The 21,956-nt window shown below is 39.3% G+C and overlaps 1 protein-coding gene and 1 long non-coding RNA gene across 2 annotated transcripts in view; one reads left to right on the top strand and one right to left on the bottom strand.

Moving 5' to 3' along the window:
- The window catches only part of LOC121510831, a 100,960-nt gene extending 98,945 nt beyond the window's left edge, over positions 1 to 2,015 (bottom strand). Inside the window, exon 1 of the mRNA XM_041789095.1 lies at positions 1,048 to 2,015. Within this exon, the coding sequence (XP_041645029.1) occupies positions 1,048 to 1,158 (111 nt within the window). The 5' untranslated portion in view covers positions 1,159 to 2,015. The remainder of the gene's footprint in view (positions 1 to 1,047) is intronic.
- Positions 2,016 to 2,156: 141 nt separating this feature from the next.
- LOC121510835 overlaps positions 2,157 to 21,956 on the top strand; it is a 37,206-nt gene continuing 17,406 nt past the window's right edge. The window contains exons 1-2 of the long non-coding RNA XR_005991994.1: positions 2,157 to 2,288; positions 19,405 to 19,493. This is a non-coding gene — a long non-coding RNA (uncharacterized LOC121510835). The remainder of the gene's footprint in view (positions 2,289 to 19,404; positions 19,494 to 21,956) is intronic.

The following is a 21,956-nucleotide window of genomic DNA, read 5'->3' as shown; positions in this document are numbered from 1 at the left end:
TTTTATGAAGAAAATTGAGTGGAGGATGATTTGGGGGATTTTGGGAGGTGGTGGTGGGTCCTGGGGCTGAAACCACTGCTCTACAGGCTGGCATCTCCTATGATCTCTCTTTTCAAAGCCTGGTTTGTCTCTTTTAAGAGCCTCCTGTTATTGTGCTTTCCTATTGTTCAGTGAAAGTGATGGAGAGTGAGGGCAGAATGTTAAACTAGAGTTTAGATGAAGAGATAAAAGTAAAGAAAGTGTGTGATTCATCCGGTTAGCTTGATTCTTCCCACACAGCAGCAGGTCTGTACGCTGGGACAAGTTTCTCTCAACTACTGTTCATTCAGGTTTTAATACATGCACCTAGATTTTAAATCAGTGTTTTCCTTGAATTTATTCCTTTGTAGATCAAACAAAGGCGGATTTGGAATAAGATTCAAGTCTACCAGCCAATTTGTGCATCAACCCGTGTAAACACTTTGCTCCTTTGCAGTAGAAGAGCATAAGCGCCGTGTCAAACTGAGCTGAAATGTAAAGAGAAAAACCCTCCTGACTTTTTACTGACCTCAGACATCAAACATTTAAAATGTAGGACACAAAATGCCAAACATGTTTAAGTGCGGACTCGGAGCCAGAGGAGCTCTTAGTGTAAGAGAGAGAGCGGAGGGGAAACCCTCTCCAGCTTCCCCACCCCCGTCTTTCTGCATCTTTTCTGCCTCCAAGTCAATTAACCTAATGGAAGTGGCAATTAATTAACCCAGCAAACATGATGATTAAGGAGCTGACAATCAAACGAGTGGGAGTGGTTTAAGTGATGCTGATTTAGAGGTAATGGCTTTTCTTTGATGCAGGAAATAAAAGAAACAAAGAGGCATATGCACTCTGGATTAGAGTGGATTTAAGCCAATTAAAGGTGCTCAAAGTTGGGAGAAAAGTTCAAGGATTGGCTTTCTAATAGTGGTAAACTTACACTAAGGGATTCAAACTAATTTGAAGAATGATATCACCATAAATTTAGCTTTTTTCTGTCAAACAGCACAATCAAGAGTAGTAAACAGGCCTTACCGTGTTTCTTTGTCCGTTGGTTCCTATTGGTCCTCTGAACACCCCTTTGATGCTCCTCAGCTGTCCATCACGCAGGTGGGTGGAACTGATCACAATGTAGTAGCACGCCATTGGATTTGACAGTTTCACAAACTTAAAGCACAATCTAGGTGAAGGAAGAGAGCCTTCTCTTTCTTAATCTTCTGCTCCCGCTCTCTTCATCTCCTCTGTTTTATAAAGAAGAGGAGGGACTGAAGAAATAACGAAAAAAGGGGAAAAGGAGGAGCGCTTTCACCCCCTCCTCTCCTGCTGCTGCTCTGATTTATTCTCTCTCTTCTTGAAGTTTTGTGCCGGTGACTCTCTGACTCTGGGCTCGTCTTCCCTCAGCTTCTGTCTCTTTTTAAATATTTCACCCTCTGCTCCTCCTTATTCCTCTCCTCTCTTATCTTCTTCTAAATGTTTTTATTCTCTTTCTAAAATCTCCCTACGTCTGCCTTGAATTATTTCTCAGGCTTTTTCCTCTCCAGATGTTTTGCTTCCATCTTTCATTCATCAATCTTTCCCTGTCATTGGCTCCCTTCTCTCTTCCTCTTATTCTTGCTGAGTCGAAATTTCTTGCCGAAATCTCAGCTTGCTCATTGATCAGCCTTGCAGTTCCTCTAACTATCTCCCGCCGGCTGCCTTTCCTCTCCTCACTCTCTCTCTCTCTCTCTCTCTCCACTTCAACCCCCTCCTCTCTTTTGTTTTCCCTCCCTCTAAGTGGGAAGGAGGGATACTTTTTCCTCCTCCTCCTGTCCCTCTCTCCTGTCTTTGTTTCTTTCTTTGCCTCCTTGTTAGTGAGGAGCAGAAGAACTCAGTCTTTTCTGTCAGAGGCGGCGTGCAGCTTCCTCTCAGATGCTCCTCTCCTCTGCTGCCTGCGCTGCATGTGTTCGCTCTCCTCCCTCCCTCCTCCTCCTCCCTCTCCCTGCTGATCTCTTGCTCTGTGGCCAGCAGAGTGGTTTGCTCCTCAGTTACCCGCGGTTACCATCTGCCCTTTTAACGCATGGAGTGCTGACGCTTGCTCTCTCTCCTCCCCTCTCCAGCTCCATCCCTCCCTCTCCATCTCTCTCTCTCTCTCTGCCTCTCCTCTTGCTGTCTTTCTTCTCGCTTTAATCATCTCCTTCTCTCCCTTCTTCTCTCTTTCTCTCGAGCCAAAGGAGACAAGCTCCACCTACTGGCAAGCAGGAAACATACAGAGAGGGGAGCAGGAGAAACAGCAGGAGGTAATGTCTGATTTCAACCAAGTTATCTGTGAAAACCATATTTTATTTTGTAAGAGTGGAACAGGAAAGAAGCTGGGTTGATTTCTTTCCTGTCTGAAGAAATGTGTTTCTAGAAGGATCCCATGTTGATCTAGCTGATCCAGGTAAAACTATCACAAATAACACAATTTATCAAACGGCAGGAATTAAGCAGCAGAAATAAAGCATGATTTTAAAAAATGGGAGTGGCATGTAATGTAACCCATTTGTTTCTCAGAAAACATTTAGTCCGCCAGGAGTCTGGTATTTTGGCTGTCGCTGTTGTTTTTCATCATTTTTTGTCAAATGACCATCAGGCTAATACCCATAAGTCAATTTAAGTAATCTAAACTAGCTGAGATGTAAACCAGTCGACCACTAGTAGCATCAGCATTTTATTCAAAGTAGCGGTTCAAACCTTTTTCTTTGAGCCCTACCTACTCGTATCTAAAGAGGCTGAGCCCCACAGGAACCACATAAAAAAGTGATGTACAGTGTCTACATTGTACAGTGCCCTTGTTTTCCCCTTTTAATGATTTTATAAATCAATCATGGTCAACGTAATTTGGTTTTTTGACGAACAAAAAAACTCTAATGTCAAAGTGAAACAGATTTTTACAAAGTAATGTCAATTAAACAAAAATACACTCACCAGCCACTTTATTAGGTACACCTGTTCAATTGCTTGGTAACAAAAACCAACAACAAAACCAGTCTGGGCAGCAACTCAATGCATTTAAGCACATAGGCATGGTCAAGATGACCTGCTGAAGTTCAAACCGAGCATCAGAGTGGGTAAGAAAAGAGATTTAAATGACTTTGTTTGTGGAAAACTGAATAACCCTCTGAAAATACAGGTTTTATCATCTGCCCCTATTAGATGTGGCATCCCACAAGGCTCAATGTTAGGCTCTTTATAAGTCTTTAATATTGATGGCAATGGGCCAAAACCTGATATCTTCATTTTTTTACGAGTTTAATTTTTTTCAGTGCTATTGGTCACCCTTTACATCTGTCAGTGGGTTTTAACAAATTTTAAAGCAATAAAGTGTCAGACAGACGCTGAGTATGACCATTCACTGTTAATTCATTTGAAAAATACAAAGTTTTTTCATTCCCTTGAAGGTGGTGATTTTGGAGATAGGATGTATTGGCCCAGTCACAGCTATATGTGTGCCTCCTCTTGACTCCAGTTTATACAACACAAAAGTTAACATAACCCTACGTCAGTGACAGAATTTTATATTTCAATTTTATTTACAAGATCTGCTCACTTCACAACTTTGAACAATTTAAATAACAATGAACATTTATGGGGAGTGCTTTCCTTTAAGATAATGTAATACAAACTAAAACATTCAGTTTATGTATTTAGAAGAATACATGCCCTAGGGTGCAAATGCCCCGGTGGTTAGGTCCCAACCCATGTGCACCTGAGTTTAAGTGTGGTCTGCAGCTCCTTTCCTACATGTCTCTCCCTCACTCTCTCATCCCTGCTTCCAATTCTATCCACTGTTGTCCTCTCTAGAAATAAAGACATGAAAGGCCCAAAAAATATATCTTAAAAAAGAACAGAATACGTACCCACTAGACCCCAGGTTGGGAACCGATGACTCGAAGCATTTGTCTCCTTAAATGTGCATGACTTAAAGCAATGATATAATTTTAACGGGTGTGTTGCATAAAATTCCCCTACTTACAGTTGTTGTTTAAGGGAAATAAGCTGTGGAGATGAAAACAGTTTTGGAATATGCAGGAAAGCATGTTTATGTCTACTGTAATGTTGGGCATTTTAGCATAGGTGACTTTGTGCATTTGCACCAAGTAGTCCACTTTAGTTCAGCTTTGTTATGCAATTATTTATTTTCCACTGCCAAAGACAGGAAAGGTACCAAATTATTAATCCGTACCATCCCACTATTTTGGAACCCTTCTGTTTGGATACCAAGCAAACCTATCCAACCCTTAAAGGTGAAGCCAGAGACACTGCTGTCTTTCACCTTCGCTTACAAAATAGTTGGCTGTGGAAACGCAAGGTAGATCAGGGTTTACTGTACCAAACTGAACCAAACCAGAGAGCTTATAAAGATGCACCATCTTCTGATTGACTCAGTTCTAGAGTCCATCTGGAGGGACCATTCGAGGAACTGCCTTTTTGTGCTATTTAGTGTTGGTTTTAATTTCCAGGGCACTCCCATCTAACCGATGAACAAACAGTCATATAGACTGTCTTTAATACATCTCTCTAACCAAACCATGACCTTTTCCTGAACCTACCCAAAATGAAATGTTACCTGAAAAGTTTCTTCCAAGGTTTAAATTAAACTACCTACTACATGTTGTGTGTTTATTTCTTCTTATTTGCAATCAAGTTATTAAACTTTAATACACCTGACAAAAAGGCATGGTGGATTAGAGGTTTATCACAAGCAATTCTGGCTAAACAGTGAGTCAGCCAAAACTGACATCAGCTTAATATGAAAATATTTAGAGAGATTAAAAGTTCAATCTACAATCCTAAACTGTTTTCAGGATGGAATCAAAGCCCTTTCAAGTGTGACTGGTAAATTGAAGATGTAGAGAAAATGCCAGAAGTTTTTAACACAAATCACATCTCTTCTGAATCCAAAAACATCTTCTCCCCTCATAAATCACTGAACAAAATGTGAATCAGCAGAGTATCATTTCCCCTCCTTTACAGGCAGCACAAATGGTCAGACAGGTTGCAAAGAAATGCTTAGTAGCACAATTACACCTGAGCGAAATGATTTAAAATGAGTATGAAATGGAAAAATGAGAAGTCCATTAAAATGGTGCATAGCATTAGAGAGCTGCAGCGGGTCAAAGATGAGCCTGGAAGTAACTCTGCAAAAGCTAATGGACATTTACAGCCGACAGTTTGGGTGATCATTTTAAAACATTTTTTACTCTAAGTGGTTTGATTCATATGAAATGAAGAATTAACACTTAAAACTTGTCTGACATGTTTTTGTGGCGCCATACTGACACACTCAGAGCTGAAGCACTTGGTTTCTGGGATTTTCATCTCGGTAAACAATAGTTTTGAAATGCCAGACATTTCATAATCTTTCACAAACATCCTCCTGGACTAAAGGATGGACGGATAAGAATTTGGTTTTCAGAGGTTGCTTTGGCCTTCATATCTGAATGAAATCATGCTCTAGTTATGACTTTCACACTTTGTCAAAAAGGGAGAGATACCCTCCACCTAAGACATTAAAGGATGAAAACTCATCCTTTTGTTCTTTTACTTCTATGATTATTATTGTTAAATAATCATTAAAATTTCAATCCAACTAAGTAATACAGATAATAGTCATTACTACTGATGTTCTTAGTAACTAATGTCCATGTTGATTTAACAGTGATAGAAATACAGTACAAGTAATAAAGTTGTGTGGGTAAACACTATGAATTGGTTTCATTCAGTAATGTGTGACTGTGGTCACACATTGCTCTGATCAGGTTCTCATACACCAGTTTGCCTGTGCTGTTCCAATAAATGCCATCCATCCACTGGGCTGGTTTACATCCAGGCAGTGGAGCGGAAAGAGCAGGACCACTAACTAAGGCTATAGCCTGGGCTAGTGGCAGATTAATTGTAAAATCCAGTGTTGAAGGCAAATCTTTGAAACCTTTTTTGGCATCTTAATCCCTTGTTTCTACTTGTGACTGCTGTCCATACAGCCGTAAATATATGGATTATGCCTCCTAGTGTCCAACACATAGAGGTGCACCTTTTACAGCTGGACGGTAACCAAACTATGTGTATCCATGGGTTGAGGATCATTTTGTCTGTTTTTCGCCATTTAGTAGTTTGGAATATGTGTTCAAAGAATTACTGTGAAAAAAACGAGACGAATACTACATGTCGAGAAATAAATGAAGAAGTTGGCCTGCCAGGTCGTAGCTTATTTGAGAAATATTTTCTTAGATATTTGAATGGCTGAATGAGATAAGCTAAGCCAACTGTTCACCCATTCAAATGTTTGTTTATATGTTAACTAACCCTTTTTCTATATATTTAAATATATTCCTCACTGCCAAGTGGATCTGACAGCACTTCATATGGACAAATACATAATGCTGTGCTTCTTATCAATCTGATTAATCTGACTGTATTTCATGTCAAGCTGATATGACATTTTGGAATAGCCTTTTAGCCTCTTATTGTGTCACTGAAATCCAAGACAGTCTGGCTGTAGACCAGGGCTCTCAGATGACCCCCTTGGGGACCACTATTATGAGATGCCACATCTGTCAGAATGGAAATACATGCTAAAACATTTAAAATAAAACTGGATATAAAAACCCTGTCCTCCATGAAAACATTCTAAAGTTGCAGATGTAACTTAAGTTACGGCGCTATGTTAGCAACATAGCTAATGTAGCTACATGGTCAGTGCAGATAATGTAGCTAAGGCCTAAGCTTATGGAGCAACGTTAGCTTCATTGCTATGTAGGTAATGTAGCTAAAGCTAATATAGCCACGTTAGCTATGTTAGCTTATACTACATGTGCTAAAGCTAGAACATTTAGAAGTAGTTACATGAACAGTGACTCGCTTCAGCTACATTAGCTTTAGCTATGTTAACTTTTTGTGTTATAAATCTGAGTGTATTTTTAAACAGTTAAAACTCTTACTGTAAACTTGGGCTCCCTTATTTATAACAAGGACTGAGACAGATAGGAGACCCATTTGTCTTACGTCAAATCTAATGAGATAATGAGACTTTAAGTTATCTTGAGTAAAGACAGAGGCATTTCTCCTAGTGGCTCTGGTTCCTGTCTGAAACAGCCCAGCCCAGATCAGAGTGATTCAGCTGAAGATTTAAGAGCTCTGGATGTGAAATAGGGCAGAGTTATTCAAAGATTTCAAGCAACATGTAGCACTTTAAAAACAAATAGAGAACCAAACAAATAGTTCTCCATGGGAGGTTAGAGGAGGGAAGATACTAGATCTCTGCTGGGTGCCAGTAAGAAACTGGGCAGGAAGGCGAGACAGAGAGGACTCACACAGAGAAACACAAAAATCAAGATGGTGAGAAATAAAGGCATGCAAAACAGGCTCCTGATCTCTGAACTAGAGAAGGCTTTCTGGGTAAGTCTAGTATTCAAGACTGCCTGCTTTCCTGCTCCAGTGCTCCAAAAGACCAGTCTCCTAATGAGATAATATGAGGTACTCATTGACATCCACAATGCCTTTCAGATTGAAATTTATCACATCATTCTTCTATGGGTTTTGTAGTTATTTCATTGCCCTCAAGTTTAACCATCTATTTCTTTCTGAGCTCATATCTGCACTAAAATGTAAAACACAAGTTTGCATTACTTTCTGGTTCAATCCAGGATTTGAGGGTTTGGCCCTTAGTTTTATCATCTATTTCAGCTCTATCCACATGAAATTCCCCTCTTTTTCTAATCAGTCCAGCCTCTGCGTGTAATCCTGCAGCTCTTATCTCAGCTTAGTGAATATATTAGCCTTTACAGATTACAATTCCCAAACAGCACTGTAAGAGTTTTGCAGGCATTCTGCCTTTGTACTTACACATAGCATCTGCAGCAGCGTCATGTTGGTGCCCAAGTGTGTGATTTCTCATTGCACTATGTGTGTGTAACACTGAGCAGGAGCTTCACATACACAGACTCTGGCATGAGCACACACACAGCTCTTCAAGCTCTCCAGCCCTGATGTGAAACGTTGCCAGCTTGTTCCCCCAATTATGTCTCTTTTACTGTGTCAGATGGTGGTTCACAGTGGAACCATGGGCGCTGGAGCCACTGCATAGTTTGTCTGCAGTCATGTGATCTTGATGGCGCACTAGATGGGGGGCAGGAAGTGAAAGCACTGGTTTGGAAAGGCAGTGCACTAAAGCTGTACATGGACCTGTACACAGCAGGTTTTTATCAGAAAATTTTTAGATACCCAGCGTATATTCCCTGTAATTTGTGGAGAAGGGTTTTTCTGGGGCCTTTTTTGTTTTTCAAAACCATATTGGTCCTTTTAATCATGATTTTTTTTTTTTTTTTTTTTTTTTTTTTGAATGGGCAATAAGTGAACAAATCATACATTCACAGAACAGCAACAACATTGAACAAGAACACACAAAAAAGACAAAAATCATTATGATGGTGTTGAATAATATTTGATGTGGTAAGGAATCCTGGCTTATTCAGTATATGTTATTTTAATTTTGTTGGGTAAGGGGGGAAAAGGAATGGCTATAAAAAAAACTATAGCTTTCCTAGAATAAAAGGGTGAAATAAATGGGCTGATTTATAAAAGTTGTAATCAAGAGAAATAATCAAATCAAAAATAACAATAAATTTAAAAAACAGACATAATAACAGTGATCGTAGAAAAATAAAGAAGGGAAGAAAAAGAAAATAAAAACATACACAGTCACACACTTCCATACACATGTATTTCATTATATAAAATTGTTCTCTGTTTTTATTGAAACTTTTTGCATAATTTTTGAGCCAAAAATTGGACCCAGGGCAGCTGAAGTTAACTAGCTGAAGTGGGTAGTGGCCTGCAATCTAATCACCCCACTCCCAGAGAGCTGGAGAATTTCTTATTTAATTCTATTGTATTTATTTTTTTATGTTTTGTTTTTTGTTATTTTTTTATTATACTTTTCAATGGGGCTTGACTAACCCCAGACTCAGGGAAGGGTGTATGACTTCTCCATAATTGTAGTGTTTACATTTAAAATGATAATGTTATATATCATAGTTTGTGTATTTATTGCTTCACACTGCAGCAGCATGTCTTGTCCTCATCAACAGGGGACAACCTTTGTTCGCAGGCTTAGTAGACATTTCCATGGAAACCGGAGTCCCCACCAATCAGAAACATCGCTTTGACATGCAAGGATTGTGGGTATACTATTTTTGCTGAGACTGTGAATAAACTGTGTTTTTTCTCTAAACAAGGTTGATATCTTGCAAACTTTTGCCGAGCATATATCATTGTTTTACACTCAGGTAGCTCGTGCTAAGTCTGACTCGGACACTTCCGATACTTCCAGCTAATAATCAAATCCACTATGGAGAAAATGAATGGGATTTTTGCCTCTGGAACCAAACTGTCGAGCCCTAATGTCCCACCCACTTTGCTGTATGACAATGCCCATATATGGAACATCTTTGCACCTCTATTCTGCCTCATGCTGTGCACACTGCAGACATGGCATAATTGGTGTCAGTATCCCACACCTGTATATCAGAGTGATCATAAAAGAAAAGCAAGTTTGTCTGTCTCCAGTTTAAAAGACCAGCTCTTTTCATAACATTAAAAATGCCCCAATGCAAATTGTTCATTTTTCTCTCTTCAACTCCTCTCAAAAAGAAGAGGCTTCCCGCAGTGAGTATGCATTTTTTACTTCCTAAATTAGAACTGACTGTGTAAAAAAAAGTTATTAGAACTATTGCAGATGATTTATGAGTTTGTGCTTGGTATAGAATTAAATAAAGCACCCCAACAAAATTAATCTCTATTAACTCAAGTGCTTAAAATTCAGACAAGCTTAGAACAAGCAAACAAAACATGCCGTTAAATGGCCATTCTGACCTTAACATTGTAAATGCCTCAAGTAAGAAATATAGCTGGTGTTCACTCATTAATTGCATAAATGTTTGTCCTTGCCTAGAAAATTAGGCAGGGTTAAAGTCTGGTTAAGTTTAGTCAACTTACTGACAGAGATCATGGTGAAAAGACACAGCTGATTGTCTGTAGAATCAAGATTTTAGCCACAGTGACAAAGACACCTGGGTCAAGTTTTTTTTAGTCTTTTAATTAAGCTGTCCAAACCTGAAGCTTTAATCACATTTAAGAAATCACTGAACAAGTTCTATGATACAAAGCTTTAGAAATTGAAATAATGACAGTTTCTTCTATGCTAGGCTCTTGAGACTGCAAACACAAAGCTCCTGCAAAGTAGACTGAAATAAAAACTGGTGTCTCTTTATGACCTACAAATGCGAACATCATGAATAAGGTAGATTTTTTTGTCTTTTATGGGGATTTTTAAAGCCTGTCACTGCTGCCACTAGACAGTATGTGTATGGAAAGATGATTTACAGCATGCAGATTGGAGGAGTCTTTACTGCAAGAAGGACTCACAGTGAAAGGAAGTATACTATAGCATGTGCTCTGGCCTGTTGCACCAGCTGTTTGTGAGTTCTGCTGTGAGTTATGGTGTAATGTCATCTTTAAGTCATAACTGAAGTTATGTCATTGTTTGGCTGCATCATGAAGGCCTAAAAGTAAAGCTGGACATCCAAACTAACCAAAATATTGCAACAGCAATTATGTTTTAGATTCATTTAACCAATTAGTGTAAAGTGTTTTGCCTCTTGTATTTAACTCTCTGGACAGACTAGTGGTTAAAAATAATATCCCTTGTCTGCTGTTAATCCACAAATAGTGATGAGATTGTAAAATAAGACAAAGTGCCATGAAAAGTTGATCACTGAAAACTTCACCCTTAATCTTAAGGTAGTGTTAAATAAGAACAGGAAAGTGAGTTGTAAAATTGTTAACCAAGACATAAGTTAGTCTGGTCATGCCAAAGACACATGTTCACTATATAGTCCTAAGTATTTGACCACACCTGTTAATTATTTAATTTAGGTCTTTCAATTTGACCTTTTACCACAGGTGTGTAAAATCAAGCACCTAGCCATGCAGTCTCCATTTGCAAACATTTGTGATATAAAACAGGTCATTCTGAAGAGCTCAGTGACTTCAAGCATGGTACTGTGATAGATGCCACCTTTGCAAACAAACAGTTTTGATATTTCATCAGCTGGATATTACACAGTCAATTGTAAGTGATATAAGAAAGTGGAAGCTGACAGCTGAAGAGTTCGGAAATTTCATGGAATGGGTTTTCATGGCCGAGCAGCTGTATGCAAGCCTCACATCATGAAGTCCAACGCCAAGAATTGGAGTCCAGTGGTATAGAGCACGCTGGACTGTTGAGTTGTGGAAACATGTTCTCTGGAGTGACAGATCACATGTCTCTTTTTGGCAGTCAGATGGGCGAGTCTGGCTTTGGTGAAAGAGAACACCCCCTGCCTGACTGCCTTATGCCAACTTGGAAGTTTGGTGGAGGAGGGATAATAGTATGGGACAGTTTTTCAGGGTTTGGGGCTGGTCCCTTATCTCCAGTTAAGGGCAATCTTTATGTTTCAGCATACTATTCCAACATGACTGTGCTGATAAGCACAAAGCAAGGACTATAAAGACATGGTTTGATGAGTTTGATGTGGAAAACTTGATTGGCACGCACAGAGCCCTGACCTCAACCCTACAGAGCATCTTTGAGATGATCTTGAAGAGAGATTGCAAAACAGGCCTCTTCATGCAACATCAGTGCCTGGCCTCATAAATGTTTCATATACAGAATGAATGGACATAAATTCCCACAGAAACACTGCAAAACCTCGTGGAGAGGCTTCTAACAAGAGTGGAGGCTGTTATGGCTGCAAAAAGAAGTCAATTCCATATGTGTAATGGTCGGGTTACTGAATACTTTTGTCCATTTTATTACACTGAAAAAACAAAGTTCCACTAAGGAGCTTCAAACATAAGAAATGATCATAATTTTGACCAGCCTTACCAAAATATTTTGAGCATTTGTTGATTGTAGTCTGTTTATTTGCTTATTCTGATCCACATTGTGCTTTTAATTAAACATCAATGATAAAAATGATATATTTTTGTGTTTTGTGTGATCGCACCTCCCTAATGAGTGATTCAGTGTGATGATTTTATACATCATAGCAATAACTCAATTCACAGATAATGTGTGATGTTCCCTTGCAGCTCATCTTCTGTTTGTATACATCAAAGATATGCAATAGCCTCACTTTTACCTGAAAAGGGCCACTTGTGTTTGAGAAAGAAAGCACTATGTATCCTCTTTCTTTCTTTTCTTTCTTGTAGATAGTAAATCAAGGGTTTCAAGAATGTTTTTTTAATGTGCATGTGCCTCCTGATGTTTGCAGATCCCAGATGGACCTTGTTAAGTAAAAAATGCACCTAATGACCTTTTGCAAAGAAGACAACCTGTGATGCTTCACTGCACAAACACTGCTGCAGGGCCAAACAAATTTGTGTTAAAGTACACAACCATTCGCTTTCGCTTTATCTTAAGAGTTTGTCTTTTTTTTTACTGTGACTACACAGCAGGAGCTGGTGAGACTGACGTCCTCTATTTTAAATCTTCACCTGGAACTGCATGTTGAATTCGAGCCAAGTGCTGCAGATGCCTTTGCTTCACTTCATTCATTAAAAAAATGAACAAATCCTTGCTTTTCTTTCTCTCTGAGCGACACTGGGTTACAACATTTGCATCAGTGTTGGCTTGTAAAACGATTTTCCTCTGCAGGAAATTGTCAAGACTCCCCAGAGTGTCTCTCTGGTTTAGTGACCTAATATTGTTGTTGAGCTTTGAGAAAATAAAGCACACAGTAAGAGGCTTATCTGATAAATTTCCTTCTACTTTGGCTCCCATGATCCAATACTGCAATAAGATTAAAACCCTCCCACCGGCTGCACTAGATTAATTTTACACCAATACAAATCTAACTTTTTACCCCCTGTTCAGCACTTTCTGTGGATCAGACTGTGTATATATGCTTAGGTTTGTTTTGTATCTATATGTATTTTCCCCTTGTACCCCGTTATGCATGTTTTATCGTGTATTATAATTTTTTGTTTGATTTTTCAGTGCAGTGTGGCGATAAGAGCAGTTGCTGGTGGATTGTTTGGGGGTAGGGAGATAACAAGGAAACCATTATAATAATAATATAGTGTTTTAAATGAGTGCTTGGTGTGTTAAATAATACATCACACACACAAGAACATAATATTAATGCTAATGGGGGGTTCATTTCACAATCTGCACATTCATACAGAATAAGAGAAATTAAAAACAGCATGTTTCCCTTTTCACTTTCTGTTAAGAAGATGAGCTCCATGTATCAGCAGATGAATATGAAAGTGTCTCTGTTTTTTAAGGTGATGTCCACCACGAGCGTCCTTCCTCGTTGGCAAGAGGCTCCAGACTCCTCCTGATCTTGCGACCGTGAAGGCCACATTGTGGCATAATTGTCATGCTCATTAAATCATTCATTGAGACGTCGTGCCCTGAATCTCAGTGTTTGTTTTGTTACTGCACTCATTTTGTTTTTATGCCTCTGTCCCATTTTTTAAAGGGGACATATTTTACCCTTTTAAGACAAGTTTATATTGGTCTCAGAGGTCCTCAAAACATGCCTGTGAAGTTTATTGCTGAAAAAACACTCCAGTATTGGATTTTTGCATGTCTAAACCCCCCTCTGTTTCAGCCCTTCTCAGAATGAGTCATTTCTGTGTCTGTGGCTTTAAATGGCAATTAGCTGTCTGACTCTGCCCCTGACCACACCCCTCACAGGAAATGGAAATGCAGAACTTCTACACTTTTATCCAAAGTCTAGGACCTGACTGGGATTTGAACCAGCAATCTCCCAGACCATAGTCAGCAGGGTAACCCACTGAGCTATCCAGTATCTCAGCTGGTAGCTGAGAGGATCAGTAGAGGAGGGCGGAACTTTCCTCCAAGTGGTGGAGGGCCAACCAAACCTGGGGGCGGGTGCTTAGGCCCCATGTGAGGTCACTAGGTGTAAAATCTGAGAACGGCTTGTTTCAGCACACATTTTCTGAAAGGTGGAGAAAGAGAGGGGGAGAAGGAAATGGATTTTTCTGGTTCTTGAGGGGATTGTGGACAGGCCAGGGACACATATTTGTGTTGGAAAAGCCTAAAAAAGTGATTTTTGCATCCCCTTTAGAACAAATACTAAAGAAACATCAGGAGGGATGATCTTAAAATTATGGGGTATAATACTGTACATCACTTTAGGAATTAAGGTGAACCTGACTGATGTCAATGTCAAAGGTCAAATTCACTTAAATGATTCAGAACATTTCAAAAATCTGTAGAATATTTAGACGTACTTTCACATAAATATGAAGAAGAGGAAGTTAGACTTTGTTGATCCCTAAAGGGAAATTCAATTTTTTCACTCTGTTATTGATCATAAAAATGCCATACACACAGAGAGAAGCCCAAAATATACACATGAATAAACAACACATGTCTTAATGGAGAAATGTATTCACAGAGAGATGTCAGTGAGGTGCTGCACACAGATGAGAGCCCTGAGCTGTGGGGATTCATCATCTTGCTTAAAAGCACTTCAGAAGTCAATTGAGAGTGAATTGAAACCTCCTCTGGAACATCACAATTTTTGACTTTAGGCCACAGTGAGATTTGAACCAGCCCTCCCCTGATTCTCAATCCAAGTCCTCACAGACTAAGCAACCATCTGTGCAATCAGCTGTCATTCATACAATACACACAATACACAATACAACACAATAAGGGGAGAATTAAAACTGTGCTGTACCATTTGGCTGCATGGAGACAGACACATAGACATATGTTTGTAGCACCGCCAACTACAACCGACAAACCTACAATCTCCTGTCATATCTTGTTTGATAAGAGCACCTAGAAGTGCTTTTGGAAGGAACCTAAAGGAACTCTGCATTACCAGACAAGTTCATCTTGTTGGACAGGTATCTGTATCTCTCATATGTATGTTGAACTAAAAAAAACCTCTAGATATCCTAAATATCTACATTTTGAGTGAATTTGAGCTTATAAACTTACCAGGAGGCCATCGTGTTTTTGCCCACACTGGTAGTGTGGCAGCCCATAGCCATAGTGCTCCTCGCTGTTGCTATGCAGTATCCGGTTTTTCAGACTGGCAGTGTGTTTTACTGCTTTCCTGCCTGGCAGGTTTGCTGCGTGCTGGCTCTGTCTCCATGCTGTCAAAGCTCTGTCATTCCTTCTAAGTTTTACCTCAATAAAACTCCCTACAAGTGACTTGATTCAGTGTATATTGGAAGTGTGCCGGTAGCTTTCCAAAATAAAAGCATGTACAAATAAAGGGAGTTGCTGCAAAGACATACTTAAGCGGGCTTTAACTTTGAAAAGCACAAACTGGAAGAGTGTTTATCTTTACCTCCAGCATTTTGAACCGTGTGGAAACAGAAAGCTAGCTTGTGGCCTTCATCTGGTTCATCAAGAAGCAGATTTCAATCTACCGATGTACATATTTGCTACAACAAGGTAAATATATCTCTGAATTTATAATTTTCCTGTTGAGTTTGAGCAATACCAGCTTACGGTGCAAGGAAGAAATAGAAGAGACCTCAAATCTTAAAATTCTCCATGCATGAGACGTGCAGCATCTCTGAGATGCAGCCCTAAAATTGGCTGCCTGTCTGAAACAGCGGTTACTGTGGCTAAGTGATGTCACAGTGCCAGTGCAGACCAAAATGTGGTGGACTCCTGGAGAATTTATATACTCAGATTACTCAAAATGCAGATATCTAGTGAGTTTTTTAGTTCAATATACATACAAGATATACAAATATCTATCCAGCAAGAAGAACTTGTCTGATAAGGCAGGGTTCCTTTTACTTTAATCTGGGATCAGGTGCATCGTTACATCCAGGTGTGCCAAATATGTATCCTGTGAGCATGTGTCAGGGGGTTTGGGGGGGACAAACTGAAGCAAAGGGTGCAACAATTATGGATTTTATAGAAGTTTATACATACTTTTGATTTTGTTATGGCATCAATTTTGAACCAGTACACCAAAGAAGTCTTCTAAGAAGTATCAAGGTAGACTGGAGCAACAATGTTGCAGCAAAGTTGACACAGACAGACAGGCCACAAGTATAATAATAATAATAATAATAATAATAATAATAATAATAATAATAATAATAATGTCATTATTATGTTGTTTTACAAAACAAGGTGGTTGCTGAGGCCATTATAACTCACATACACAAATATGTGTGGTCTTCACTTTAAAACATCATTTTAAAACAAGATATAATCTGTCTCTACTGTATAGCAATGTAACTTGACATTCTTTGCAAGCATGCCCTCCTGAACAGGCCTATTACGTGACAATTCATCAGCCCTTTCCACAGTTAAGTGGGTTGTAACTGCTTTCCCAAGCTTGTACCCATCGTTTGGGTGTGCTAGTTAATATGACATATGTTGGAATCGATTCAAAATATACACTATATACAGATTGATTGACACGTACCAACAAGTCAGAACTGAGCTTTGACATGAAGTACGTTAGTTCTCTTTTTCAACTGATTAGATAGCAGCTGTCTTGCAACAACACTGAGTGAAATATGCAGACAAATACAGGCAAAGGTTTGCAGGCACAATGTATTTGGCAATGTTTTTGTGTTTCCCTATTTCCATTGGCAGAAATTGGGACAGGGGTTATTCAGAAATGGGACATAATGTCGTTTTATTGATTTTTGTCAGGACACGGGACACAGCCTGATAACGGGACAGTCCCAGGTAATCGGGACATAAAGAGTAACTTTCTGCTTTCAAAAGTAAGTCAAAGATGCAGCTTTTTTTAGGAACACTATGCACTCAGCTAAACTATCCTCTGTTGTCCCCAGTGGTAGAATGAGTCTCCCAAACACAGCTGGCTCACACTGTCCTGCTTGACTTCAGAAAGTTTTAGGCCCAGCGCTCCATGAACGACCCAGCACTTCAAACTCTGCAGCTCTATATGTTGGTAAAGACAATTTCATTGATGACTATGGTGTTGTGGAATCTAGGGATATATCTATAGAATTATACAGAAAATACATACTCAGCAATATTTATTAATATTTATTCATTTATTTAATATTTATTTTTTATTCATGTAAGTATAATGGCATGCCAATAGGACACAGAAATTCAGTCAGAAGAGATGCACACACAAATAAACAAGAAGCTCATGTAAGAGACTCACACATCTGCAAGCATGCAGACATGGGGACATCCAGTTTCAATGATCCTTTTCTAGGAATTGTTAGGAAATAATTTAGAACAGCCAGTTCAAGCCTTTCTGGGGAAAGTTAAATTGATGGACTTGTTTTTGCCAACTTCAGCTGTTGAGGTCCGGGAAAGGAAGTGCAGACTTCCAAAGAACACATCACTAGACTGTTTGCCAGATGTTCATGAGATAGTTTAACTGGATCATCTCTAAAACAAAAGCACTGTGTGTGAGAAACAAGAAACAATTATTGACTCCTCCTGATGAATCGAGAGGTGGATAATATGGTCCGGCTCTGCTTCAAACAGAACTTGAGGTATGAATGTGATAAAACGTCAAGAGAATCACTGTAGGACTTACAACAGACTGCTCTACGTATCTGCTCTGACCCATATTCTCCCCTCTGAGTCTGAGCTCTTATCCTCAGGAAGAAGATTTAGGGTTCCCCAGACCAGACTGAATCAATACAATCATTCAAATGTGCACATGTCCATTAAACTTTTGAGAAACAGGCAATGTAAGATGTGCCATGGGGTTGTGCAATATTCAGTATGTCACTGCTGTCGGATGTTTTTTATTTCCATGTGGAAAATGTGTTAGATGGATTTGGTGCTGCTACAGGATATAATGTTATGTGCTTCTATCGTATATCTATGTATATTAAGAAAGAGCTAATGCTCCTCTATTGGTAGGCATCAGGATTCCCGTCGCTGACATCAGGTTAGGGTGTCAAACCTGACAATGATGGAAGAAAAAATTTGACAGTCTTGTTGAATCATAGTCATGGGATGTCTTAGATGAATGGTCGATTATGTCACTCTAGGAAACCATTTGGTGTTCCAGATGTGCATAATAGGCCCAAGGTTTGATGATGAGCTTTGATGTTGCAGTCAGGCCAAATTTTGTCTGAATTTGTTTAGTCAGAGCTGGCCTTTACTTTCAGCATTAAATGACCCCCTCCAATTCAGACTAGTCCTGATTTTAGATGAAATCTCACTGACCCACGCAGAGTCATCCTCACATGGACCAAGAGTGTCTGCAGGTGTCTGGAGTTGTAAAAGCAAATGGGCAATTTTTTTCAACTTAACATTACCCACAATTTTCTCTGCCAGCTCCTTTGTGAAATCCAGAGTAAGCCAGTGTGAGAATGCTTCAGGAAAATTCCCAGTGAGCAGACAAGTTCAGAAGATGACTTTTCATCATTCAAGTGGTTTGATGGCTGGCACTGTTAGGACCCCATACCAACCAAATCTTCATCAAAAGCCCAACCAGACTTAATTGAGGTTCTTAGAGATGTCTCGCCTCTCCTCCAAAAAGCTTCTGTTTGGACCGGGGGGGGGGGTCATGTCTGTGATGTCAGTGCCTGTGAGCCAGTGTGTTCAGATTGCTGTCGAGGAAAGTCTCAACAGGAAAATTCTGAAGATTTCAGGGACATCTTGTCCTAAAATTTCAGGAATTTTTAAGTATAAGTCTTCTTTCAAATATTCAATTTAGATATCCGTCTTTGTAATACATTTTCATTGTTTGATAATCTGGTAATTCTAGCATTTTCCTGGCATTTGTCCCTTCTTTTTTCCTGAAAAATAAGGAAAGTAAGAAAAAATAATACTGGGGTAGTTTGATGAAATATTATCTTTTATGCAACACAAACATTATTGATCGTATAAACAGAAGTCATTATTACAGATGGATTGATAAACAACAGACAGGCTGTTGAGGATATAGAAACTTTTTTTCTGTAAATTGCACACTTATTTGAATACATCCATACACAACCTACATCAACATATGATTTACATGTGATAATTACATATGATAATGTGCACTTTACAGAATTCAAATGGCAAACATTCAGTTATGCTAATATGCATTTGTGCTACTAATGTAAAACAATGTATGCAAGCTACCAGCACTCATTATCATTACTTCCTGTTATTTTCGTCCTGTTTATGATTTTGTTGATTTATGTGTGGGATGTCTTTTTTTAAGAGGAAAGAAAAAAGGCCATCCATTATTCTCCAGTGTTCACATCTGCAGTTCATCAAATCTAATGAAAGCGAACAGGCCAGATAACACTACACTGCTGTAGGGGGGAATTATTCAACATCCTGCATGTAACCCACCTCTCTCTGTCTGTTAATATTCTCATACCAAGGTCTGCACAGACTGAGAAGCTGCTTGGACCCCACGAGACCCTGCAGATGGGACAGCTTGTGCCATACCGTGGGCCGCCACATCCAGACGGTAAAATGTCACAAAAATGTCAGGGGAAACCCGCTTGGCTTCATAGCAGATACTCTTCAGCGATACACCATTGAAGAGGACCAAAGAAAAGGCCAAACTCCCCTCCACTCCAGTGCAGCATCAGACTGTGTATTGGCTCTGTCGCCATTAGTCAGACACCCACTCGATATTTTATTTGCCCGTATTTTCAGCTGATTCTATAACAAGCAGAGATGTGTATTTATTGGACATTTATGAGAAAAATAAAGGGCCCAAATATTTAGTTATTAACTGTGACAGAGTCCTGCTCTTTGCAATCAGTCCATTTCTTTAAAAGATCGTTAAATAATCTATGACCTTTGTAGGACTACAAGGAATATTACCAATTTGGCAGAACTTATCTCCACCTCCAAGTCTTTGGCTCAACACCAACCTCCAACCGTCTCTGCTCCCCCGAGCGTCGGCAGCTTGCAACTGACATGAAGTATAAAAGCTGCATTTTGAAATGTGAGACAAATAAGCTCTCTAATTAGAGCCAAAAACAGCTGAAGTGTCACTGGAAGAAGTAAAACATCAGGATGCAAAATACTGGAATAATAATGGTGCTAGAACAGTTGTAGCTTATTAAGCAGTTAACAAAAGCTGTGTCCCAAATCCATACTACATGCTGATTCTCAACAATATGTCCAAATGTCACTGCACACTGTGAATCAGTTTTTCAGTAAAAATAGAATACATAGAATTAACCTAAATCCTAAACATCTGGGCACAATGCATGATAAAAACACACCTAACACTGGCAAGTGCATTTCATATTTGTTTGGCTGTAGACTTAAACACACCAAAATATCCAAGGACTTTTTTTCTTTCACTCTTGACGATTACAGCTTACAGCCTCCAAAAAATAAAAACAATCTACTATATCAAATGATTAGAATGCTGTGGAAAAGTCAGATTTTCAAAGGTTTCCTGAGCCTCTGTTTTCTCACTCTGGTTCAGTACACACAACAGCAATCATGGGGAAGACTGCTGGCTTGACTTTGGTACCGAAGACAATCACTGACACCCTTCACACAAAGGTTAAGCCATAAAAGGTCAATGTTGAGAAGGCAGATTGTTCTCAAAGGCTGTATCAAAGCATATTCTTTGAAAGTGTGGTAAGAAAAGGAACAGTGACAGGGATGACTGCAGCCTTTAGAGGACTGCCAAACAAAGCAGATTCAAGAACTAAGGGGAAATCCACAACGAGTGGACTGAAGCTGGATTCAATGGATCAAGAGCCAGCACAGGATGGGTCCAGAGAATGGGCAACCATTCATGTTACAAGAGTTGAGCCTCTCCTGAAACATAGATGTCATAAGCGTGTCACCCGGGCTCAGGAGACAAAGAACTGGACCGTTGCTCAGTGGCATAGAATCCTGTCTTCAGACGAAAGTAAATTGTGATTTTTATTTGGAAATCAAGGTCCCAGAGTCTGGGGAAAGATCTGAGAGGCTCAGAATCCAAGGTGCTTGAAGTCCAGTGTTTTCAGTTCCTACAGTCTGTGATGGTTTAGGGTGCTATGTCATCTGCTGCTGTTGGTCTACTTTGCTTAATCAAGTCCAGAGTCAACACTGTCAGCCATCTACCAGGAGATTTTATAGTACGTTATGCTTCCATCTGCTGCGAAGCTTTATGGAGATACTGATTTCCTTTCCGGCAGGACTTGGCACCTGCCCACAGTGAAGCCAAAACTACCAGAAACTGGTTTGCTGTCCATGGTACTACTGAGTTTGTTGGCCAACCAACTAGCCTGACCTGATTCTCTGGGAAGATGTCAAGAGGAAGATGAGAGACACCAGACTCAACAATTCAGACGAGCTGAAGGCTGCTATCAGAGCAAAATGGGCTTCATACAAACCCAGCAGTGACACAGGCTGATTGGCTCTATGCCACATTGATGCAGTATTTTGTGCAAAAGGAGCTTCAACCAAGTACTGAGTACATAAATGAGCATAATGTCCCAGAAGGTCAACATTTCGGTATTATAAATCCTTTTTTAGATTGATTTTTTCTGATATTGTAATATTTTGTGATGGTGGATTTTTACAGCAGTAATCTGTTATCACCAACATTTAAACAAAACTTTTCATGATATTCTAAGATTTTAAAATTGCACCTGTAGCATCCACAATCAATCAACAATGGCAGTACATTTCAATCAAACAGGCAAAATAAATAAATTTAATTTATTTTCTTTGAGGGAACAATGTTTAAATAAAACAAAAGTTAAATGACTTTAGTAGTGGGTGGAAAAAGCTGCCAAATTTCAATGATAAACGCTAATATCTGTGTGCAATTATGATCAATTCAATTAAGATTAAGTTGAAGAAGAAAAAAAAGGCTTGGTGGATGCTACAAGTGAAGAACCGAGTGACAAAATGTTTGAGATCCTGGAGGTTCCAGCATTTTCAAGTCTGGTGTGTGGAAGCATTTTGGTGTCAA

The sequence above is a fragment of the Cheilinus undulatus genome, linkage group 6 (genome assembly GCF_018320785.1).
Source record: "Cheilinus undulatus linkage group 6, ASM1832078v1, whole genome shotgun sequence".
In the NCBI taxonomy this organism is placed as follows: domain Eukaryota; kingdom Metazoa; phylum Chordata; class Actinopteri; order Labriformes; family Labridae; genus Cheilinus; species Cheilinus undulatus.
This window is presented reverse-complemented; position numbering and strand designations above follow the sequence as displayed.